Source organism: Doryrhamphus excisus, chromosome 6, assembly GCF_030265055.1.
Source record: "Doryrhamphus excisus isolate RoL2022-K1 chromosome 6, RoL_Dexc_1.0, whole genome shotgun sequence".
NCBI classification, from domain to species: domain Eukaryota; kingdom Metazoa; phylum Chordata; class Actinopteri; order Syngnathiformes; family Syngnathidae; genus Doryrhamphus; species Doryrhamphus excisus.
In genome coordinates, this window is record NC_080471.1 from 2,416,485 (window position 1) to 2,426,273 (window position 9,789).

The window sequence follows — 9,789 nt, forward strand, 5'->3', positions numbered from 1 at the left end:
TACTAAAGAACAGAAAAAGGTAGAAACAATATTTTTTTTCTAGTGAAAGAGTCTCATGTGTGTTTTTTGGTCGGTTCCATGTTTATATATCCATGCCTTGATAAATCAGTCACAACAGTCGAAAATGTCTGGGATCGATTGAGTATTTATAATATTGAGTATATTGTAATATTTTCGTCGTTAAGGCATTAGAAAACCTGTTTACGATCTTCACAATCTCCCAGCCCATTGTGGAGGTCTCACCGTGGACCAGTTGGAGCTTGGCCAGACCGCTGTGTCACTTTGCGTCCTTTCCTGTCACGCCTTGTTTTATCCCCAGGACGACGACGTGGTACCCCCACGGCCGCCTTTACCCCAGGCCTACGAGCCCCACCCCCCCACTTTGCCCCCCCATGCTGGAGTTCGCTCAGCATCCCTCCAAAGAACCGAGGAGAGGAAGGCTAATCAGAGGAATGGCACACACGGCGTAAGCTTGTCCACCTGATGACCTTGCCTGCAGCTGCGTCACTTCCTGTTGTGGAGATATTTTTTACTTTTATTTTGACGGCCACGTTATCTTTTAGTTGGATTGCATCCCTATTATTTGATCTCATTTTTCCATATTTTTGTTTTTCCAGTCATCATTTGGTTAAACCTTCACCACCAGGATGCTTTGACCTGGTAGACATGCTTGTCAGGATGTTGCAAGCTTTTTTGTTGTGATGCCGTCAGCTTGTAAACCATGCCGGGTTGCCAGATCATGCCGGATCATCGTCCATGATTTTAGTTCTCTCTGAAGTCATTCTCTGGGAGGAAAAGCGATATTTCCCCCTTTACTTTAAAAAGTAAAGCAGCTGTTTATGATTGATTGGCAGGGGCCCGACTACCGACTGTACAAGAGCGAACCGGAGCTCACCACAGTGGCCGAAGTGGACGAGAGCAACGGAGAGGACAGATCCGAACAACCTGCCGACCACCCTGCTAACAAAGGTTAGAGACCACACACTTCTGTCTCTCTTTCTCGGCGATTAGCTTCTAAACCAGGTGGTCATGGCTTTTTGGTCTAAGCCAGGGGTGGGCAAACTACGGCCCGGGGGCCACATCCGGCCCGCCAAGTGTTTGAATACGGCCCGCCCAATCTTTCAAAAGTATTTAATTTAAACTCAACATACAACCTGGCATCATGGCCTGAAAAAAGAGACACAAGCACATAATAATAATAAAAATTAAAATAATAATAATTATATTATTATTATAAATATTATGATTATTATATTTATTAATGCTAATTATTATATTAATTATGTATAATAATATTGTTATATTTGCATATTTTATAATATGATAATAATAATATATTAAATTATAAAAATGATAATATAATAATATAATAATTATTATTTTAATTTTATTTTAATTATTATAATATTTTATTATTTTTAAAATATTTAAATATAAATATAAAATAATAAATAATAATAGCAGATTGCATGACAATTTTACAGATACAATAATACCAGGTGGACTGTTACGTGTAAAATATATAGTCTGCCCCCCCCGGAAATTTTGTTATATCAATGCGGCCCGCGAGTCAAAATGTTTGCCCACCCCTGGTCTAAGCAGTACTTGGACACTGAAGATTAAATAATTATCTGTGAATAATTTAATTTAATCTGCTACATATTTGCATGTTTTTGATCAAATCTGTTTTTATTTGTGGGTGGAAAACCCGTCTGCACAAAAGCTTATCAACTCAACTGCTAACTTCCCTCATGATGTGCAACCAAAAGGAACAATGCAACACACAATGGAAGTGTACTGTACTATTTTATGCAAATGTATAACCCGCAAGGCATGCCGGGAAACCCACATTCGCACTTCCTCAACAGGAGGTTACACAGCAGGCAGCAGTGGAAATTAGATGTAGCATTAGCATTAGCGATCAGACAATTTTCATGCATTTTCGTGCATCATTGCTGGAGTTCTGAATGTGGATGTTTGGACTTTCTCCACCAGGTATATCCTACCCGGTAGGCATAGTTCCACCCAGAACCAGATCCCCAGTGCCTGAATCATCCTCCATCGCCTCCTATGTTACCTTAAGGAAGAGTAAAAAGCCTGACTCCAGAACGGTAAGTCACTAAAGTTAGACACACGGTGATATTAGTCTGCAGAGTTTCCTGTTTCTTACCGTATTTTATACTACAGTAAACCTCGGATATATCGGATTCAATTGTTCCCACTGGTTTTGTCCGATATAAGCGAAATCCGTTATATGCGTATACCGGAAAATGTCCGTTTTACGCATATATGGGATTTATATCCGGTATATGCGTAAATGGGATTTTATCCGTTATAAAAAGGCACTTCCTTGACTATGTTTCCAATGTACCTGGACGCGCAGGCAACGCTGAAAACGCTGCAAATGACGTCGTATAGCGGCCTGTCACCATTCGGCGAATCGGAGCGCCACGATGCGGCCATCCGATATATGCCAGGGAAATTTCATGGAAATGCATTGGAACGGGACTGGAGATTTTGTCCGAAATAGGCGAAATCCGTTATAAAAAATCCGATATATGCAATGAATTTTTATTGGAAATGCATTACAGAAAAATTGGTTCTTTTTTATCTGTCCGTTGTGAGCAAATTTCCGATATATCCGAGTCCGATATATCCGAGGTTTACTGTATTTTATACTCGACCGATATGTTTTTTTTGGGGCCGATGCCGATACCGATTTTTTTCCATCACTCTCAGCCGATGGCAGATTTAGCTCGGGCCGATATTTGTGGCCGATACTGCTTTTGATCGCTCAATTTACATGAAAAGCTGACCATGATAACAAATATTCCAGGTCTCATGTTTAAACAAATATTTATTGAAATGTAAACACTGAACACAGTAGGATTCAGCTTTCTTAAAAACACATTTAAACGGCATTATCAACTTTAAAAGGAAATAAATATTCAACCATGTGCAAAACATTTCTGTCGTAGTTTAAATTTATCTAGCATCCATGTGATGACTGCTCCTCCGCAGCGTGACGCGCACGTCTGTTGCGTTGGTATGTGATGTTTTTGGGCTTTCTTTGGGCTTTCTTGTTGTCCCACCGTGACTTAAACTGTTATGCCCAGCGATCACCCAGTGAAATGTGATGGGCTTAGCAAAGTGTTAAAAGCAAGCTAACTCTATTACTTGTGAAAACGCGCCCCTTGATGTGATTCAACAGTGGGGGCAGCTTTGTGTTGTGTTGCCCCGGATGCCTGACTGTAAATCATGCGGTGGAAAAATACATCAGCGAACCCATGCACGTGTCGGCTGATACCGATACAAGGAAAAAACACAAATATCGGCCCGGATATATCGGTCGATTTTTATTTTATACCCACACAGCACAAAAAGAAATATATACAGTAAACCTCGGATATATCGGACTCGGATATATCGGAAATTCGCTCACAACGGACAGATAAAAAAGAACCAATTTTTCTGTAATGCATTTCCAATAAAAATTCATTGCATATATCGGATTTTTTATAACGGATTTCGCCTATTTCGGACAAAATCTCCAGTCCCGTTCCAATGCATTTCCATGAAATTTCCCTGGCATATATCGGATGGCCGCATCGTGGCGCTCCGATTCGCCGAATCGTGACAGGCCGCTATACGACGTCATTTGCAGCGTTTGCAGCGTTGCCTGCGCGTCCAGGTACATTGGAAACATAGTCAAGGAAGTGCCTTTTTATAACGGATAAAATCCCATTTACGCATATACCGGATATAAATCCCATATATGCGTAAAACGGACATTTTCCGCTATACGCATATAACGGATTTCGCTTATATCGGACAAAACCAGTGGGAACAATTGAATCCGATATATCCGAGGTTTACTGTAGTACATTTTCCTCCCGTGGGGACTCCGCCGACCACTTGCAGTTTTGTAATAGCCCTCCTAACTGTTTGTTGTGGTCCTCCAAGCCAAAGGTTTCAAGCTCGTGCGCGGCAAGGACTCCACTCACCACATGTCCCGGGTGTGACCAGTCCTCCCCGAAACGGCTCATTATAAAAAAATGAATAAGAAGCTCGGTTCATACAGCTCCCACCCACGCACGCTATCAAACACAGCAAGTGTGTTATTAGTGGGCCCCACTGCAGGGCGTGGCCTTTTCACTCGGTTTGCACTCGTCTATGTTTAACACCAATGAATGAACGTCCATGAAGTGTCTGTTGCACGCATGTACTTCCTTTGTTCCACTTAACTGCGTAGCCTGCAGCGCTAAGAGGCTCTCAGAGTTCAGTTCGGGCCCCGTGGGTACCGGGCCCTCCAACAATCTGGACAGTAGCTGTAGCGTCCTCCAGTGCTGGACTGAGTCCAGATTTAGCAGCTCCCTCTAGCGTGGCGCCGTGCGTGGAGTCAACGTCAGCCTCGCATGCTCGGGCATTAAATGCCCGCGTCTGAGTGCCAAGGGAAGCGTGCCACGGCGCAGCAGCCTTTCATTCAGGTTGCCTCCCGAGCTCTCGTTCTGGCGTGCACGAGTCAACGTTGACGACGCATGAAGCGCTTATCATGTGATGGATTTCCGTGCGCTGTCACCAATGTGTGATCCTTACGGTTGTCCCGCGTGGCCCCCCCCAGGAGCGTCCACACAGCGCCGTGGAGCATCAGCTCTGCGCTCTGGAGAGCGGGCGGCCCAGGATGAGCGTGGAGGAGCAGCTGGAGAGGATTCGCCGCCACCAGCAGGGTGCCCTGAAGGAGAAGAAGAAAGATCTCCGGGTCCGTGGTAGCAGCGAGGAGAATGCGCTGTCTCGTAGCAATTCCTTCACGAAAGAAAACCACTTCCGCAATATGCAGGTGTGGAAAACGGATGCCCACATCGACGTGGAAACAATCTGTTTTTGACGCTCTCTTTGTGAATATCTTACCGCAGTCCCAACAGAGGCGCCGAGATGAGGTGATGAGCACCGACATTCTGGAGTTGGAGGCCTCGCTCAGGCAGCAGGAGGTGGTGAGGGAGCAGGAGACACCCGCTGAGGAGATCGCACGCCTCAAAGAAGCCTCCAACTCCTTTAATGTGGACCGAGAAGTACGGCTGAGTCATTCCCACACCGGGCGTTCAACCTTCACGGCGGCGTGCGTGAGAGGTTCTTGACGGGCAAAATGAACACCGCGCTCTCTCTCTCCGGTTTCAGCTGTCTGTGCCTGACAAAGTGCTGATACCCGAACGTTATGTGGAGTCCGACCCCGAGGAGGCGCTGAGCCCCGAGCAGGAAGCTGACAAGCAGAGAAAAGTCGACCGCATCAAAGCTCTCATCGCCAAAAACAGGTAACCACGTCATTGCACTCACGTCCTACGTATGAACTGGGGCGCTCCCATCCATCGATGACCCGTCGGTATCGGCCGATATCACTAGGGGTGTAAGAAAATAATTGTTTCGGCGATATATCGCAATACTTTGTTCCACGATACTGTATCGATATCCATATTTTTAGGCACGGCAAAGGTTCATTTCTGATTTTAATTTAAACCTCCGATCGTTAGGTGGCAGCATCAATTAGGCAAGGACGTTAAACGAGCTTCACGAGTGAAACATTCTCACACATAATAATAATAATAATAATAATAACAATAATACATTTTATTTGTGTAGCGCTTTTCAGAATACTCAAAGACACTTTACAGAAGAATGGCGTAGAATAAAAGCAAGTAAACAGAGTAAATATACATTCAAATACAACATTGATTGGTTAATACACAGTTAAAACATGAGTAAAAGCGGGGAGGGGCGGGGCACAGCAGTCAGGTATCAAAAGTTAGACATTAAAACCAGATTTAAAGAGGTGGGTTTTGAGAGTCCACTTAGCGAGACACCATGAGGACCTGCCGCTAGCAAGCAATGCCAAGGTCCTTTTGTATAAAACAAAAGTAGTACTGTGATATTGCACGTATTTTGTTTTTTTATTTTGTTAAATAATATTATATATTATTATATTTTATATAATAATAATATTAATAATTAATTATTATTATTATAAATAATAATATTATTAATTATTAATATTGTTAATAATAATAATATTATTATAATATTATTTCAAGCATCCTAAAATGACTTTTTACTGATGTTAGTTACTTTGTTCCACAAAAATACTCTTTTAATGGTGGATAAGTCAGGGACTGTATACTCTGCGTTTTTTTTCCACAGATAATAAAATGTGAACATTTGAGCAAGATCTTGAGACATCATTTAATCTATTTGTTTTTTATGTTTTTTTTAAATTTAAAGCTGGATGTTAAAGCTTTATTTATCCAAATAAACTATACACTTTAAGTTTTTACAGAGGAAAGGTTGTGATACAGCATAACATTCTGTTCTAATGGAATACAAATGTGTTTAGTAAGTGCATATTGCTGGTGTCATTCAGTTTTTCCAGGAAATAATCTTTAACAAAAAAAATATTGCCTTGTTACAGTATCGTGATAATATTGTGATATATCGTATCGTATCGCTAGATTCTTGCCAATACACACCCCTAGATGTCACTGAAAAAGCTCAGTTTTGAATCCATTCAACTCTGTGTACCCCCCCCATCCCGCAGCATGCAGAATGTGATCCCCAACGTAGCTTTAAGCCCCGTGGAGACGGAAGAGGACGTCAGCCTCCAGGAGAAAGAGAAGATCATTAACATCTCCTACGAGCTCGCAGCAGAAGCCTCCAAACGCAGCAAGCTGGTTGCAGGTAAGAAAGAATCGAGACGCAGTATTTTATATATACGGTACGTCCTGGATATTTTAGAACAACGCCGAGATTCCTTCGCTTACTTCTCTATCCTGTTGCATTAACAAGCTAGCAGTAGGATATAGTAGAATAGTACACTCACCGTACACTTTAGTGGCGTGAAAGTGCATTAAAAGTTGACTTTTAGCGTTACAGTTTAGTTTAAAAAGACGTTTACTACGTTCCGTGTCGCAGCCGCGCTCCCGTAAATTCATTCAAAACCTCATTTCGCTTCGTAAACAAGATGCTCATCGTAACCCGCAACCTGTAGACCACCTGTACTGATGTCCGCCTATTTTTATTTTTTTACAAATAAAAAAGGTCAACATCAAAGACGCTACAGGAATAAAGGAATTGTTCAATTGGGTTTTAATTATTGTGAATGTGCAGATGTACCTAATAAAGTGTCCGGTGGGTGTATTTCAATTAGGACTTCTAAAATCCGTGTGAACTGCTGTGTCCTCGGATATATCGGACTCGGATATATCGGAAATTTGCTCACAACGGACAGATAAAAAAGAACCGATTTTTCTGTAATGCATTTCCAATAAAAATTCATTGCATATATCGGATTTTTTTATAACGGATTTCGCCTATTTCGGACAAAATCTCCAGTCCCGTTCCAATGCATTTCCATGAAATTTCCCTGGCATATATCGGATGGCCGCATCGTGGCGCTCCGATTCACCGAATCGTGACAGGCCGCTATACGACGTCATTTGCAGCGTTTGCAGCGTTGCCTGCGCGTCCAGGTACATTGGAAACATAGTCAAGGAAGTGCCTTTTTATAACGGATAAAATCCCATTTACGCATATACCGGATATAAATCCCATATATGCGTAAAACGGACATTTTCCGGTATACGCATATAACGGATTTCGCTTATATCGGACAAAACCAGTGGGAACAATTGAATCCGATATATCCGAGGTTTACTGTACATTTTAAACTTTGCATAGAGTTAGTCATTGATGCAGAATAGCTGCTCTGGACTTGAACGAGCACTCGCCGCCCTCGGAGCACGACCGTGGCTCCTTTTCTCCATGACGTCACAGCTGCCCACTTGAAAGCGTCTGCGCCGCCATGACTAACCGCTCGCCGTGCTCAGAGCTGGCGTCCGATCCACGGCTGATGAGCGGTCATGGCAGCAGATGCGAGAACAAGAGATTTCGAATCAGCGAGGGATGCCGATTAGAAACTAAACAGATGCTCTCGCTGTAACCGCACCATCAGTCACTGGTTAGACGCGCGCGTTGCTGTAGTCAAAGTGGGGAAAGGAAGCCCACGTCGGCGTGCCTGAAGTGTTCACGGAACTATCAGCTTACTAAGAACACTTTACTAACAACACTCGATTCATCACACGGCAACTTAACACTCAAAAGGTGTGCCTGAAAAACATAGAAACATGAACCAGTATGATTTTGTAATGACAAAATTTTTTTTAAAAGTTTTCCCATAGTCTGTCGTGTCTGAACGTATTCATTGGGTGCTGCAATGACGTCAGCCTCCCTCTGGGCTCTTGATTATAACGGATTATGGGTAGATGATTAAGTAGCTACTAATTATTATATTATATTATATTATATAATTACAGAACATAATTATATTTGTTCTGTACCTTTTGATTGTTAGGTTGCTGTGTGATGAGTTTAATGTTTTTTTTTAAATGACACCGTGAGTCAAACTGTTATATTGAGTAATGTCCACGTCCACGATGCCTCACGTCCAATGACGTCCTTCAGTGCTTCCAATCGTAACATCTCACCCGAAGACGTCCATCCTTCCATCCATCCATCCATCCATCCATCCATCCACCAACATGATGTGTGTGTTGTTTTTGCTGTGCCTTTTTATGAGGGGTGCGGCGTTGTTGTGTTCAACTTGCTGCTCTGTTTTGTTTGCAGTGAAAAGCCCGTCGTCGTCGTCATCCTCCCCACCCCTCTCGCCGCCTCCTAACACCCCCCCTCTGCTCGCTGACGGGTCTCACTTCATGTGTGTGTAGTAGCACCAGTAAGGGCTTTCATCATCATCATCATCGACGTGTTTGTTGCATGTGATGCCTTTCTCTTTAAGACCAGACCATGAACGCTGGACCATGATGGCTCTACATCCTCCTGCGTCTACGCTTTGTGTCATTTGCCCTCATTTGGAATCTTTCTCTCCTCAGCGCAAGCTCTGGCTTCAGTCAAAACCTACACATGAAGGAAATAAGAGCGGGGACAGACCCAAGGACATGACCATCTTGTCTCCCAAGGTCGTAACCCGACTTGTGTGTGATCACTGTGACATTTGAAGCACCGTTGACGTTGCTACCACCGACAGCGTGTCCTTCTCATTGACCCGCCCCCCCCCACCACACTGGTTTTATTCTTATTTTTTCACCTTTCATTACTTTCATTTTAAATTATTTATATCATTTAACAGCCTGTTTGAGCTTTTAGTTGATTGATGTCTTTATTTTAACATTTAACCATTTCATGTGGACACATTTGTTGCTCCTGCAGATGAAGATGTTGGGAATCATTTCAAATGATGACACTCGCGTTGAATGTTACGGCTTGAGCCACTCTTGGCTTTGTTTTGTGTTCAGAGATATATTTAAATTGAGAGATGCAACGTGTACGTTTGGCTCTATTTTATAATAGTTTTGTAGGCCCTAGGCCGGAGAACGATGTAAGCACATGTTCAAAGCAATAATGGAAGAGTTGCTGAATCCGGCTTGCATTTTTGTCTGTGTACAAAGTGTAATTAAGAGGCTGACTATGTATATAACGTTCTTGCTACGGCAGGATGGGAGCATGTATCCAACCTGTGGTTACATACTAAATTTAATTTACCAATGTTATAATCCCATCTGTTTTATATCACGATAAATAAATGTTTTTGGTCTTTATGCCTCGTTATCTTGAATTAATTTGACAACTGAAGAAGTCATTCAGGCATCTCAAAGAGTAAGTAATAAACCAATTAAAACAAGCATAACGACTTAAATATAATGAAATTGCGCCCTCTGCTGGTCACTTAGC

General features: G+C 42.6%; 1 protein-coding gene across 14 annotated transcripts in view; it reads left to right on the forward strand.

Annotated features, from left to right (window-relative positions):
- LOC131131339 (pleckstrin homology domain-containing family A member 5-like) overlaps positions 1 to 9,656 on the forward strand; it is a 101,715-nt gene extending 92,059 nt beyond the window's left edge. For 8 of the 14 annotated variants that reach the window (XM_058075965.1, XM_058075968.1, XM_058075970.1 and 5 more), the window contains 8 exons: positions 320 to 466; positions 855 to 969; positions 1,996 to 2,111; positions 4,622 to 4,837; positions 4,914 to 5,069; positions 5,176 to 5,309; positions 6,584 to 6,723; positions 8,668 to 9,656. In XM_058075965.1, coding sequence (XP_057931948.1) covers positions 320 to 466; positions 855 to 969; positions 1,996 to 2,111; positions 4,622 to 4,837; positions 4,914 to 5,069; positions 5,176 to 5,309; positions 6,584 to 6,723; positions 8,668 to 8,765 — 1,122 coding nt within the window. In that variant the 3' untranslated portion in view covers positions 8,766 to 9,656. The remainder of the gene's footprint in view (positions 1 to 319; positions 467 to 854; positions 970 to 1,995; positions 2,112 to 4,621; positions 4,838 to 4,913; positions 5,070 to 5,175; positions 5,310 to 6,583; positions 6,724 to 8,667) is intronic. The other 6 variants (XM_058075971.1, XM_058075974.1, XM_058075976.1 and 3 more) reach the window with 3 other exon arrangements.
- Positions 9,657 to 9,789: the final 133 nt, after the last annotated feature.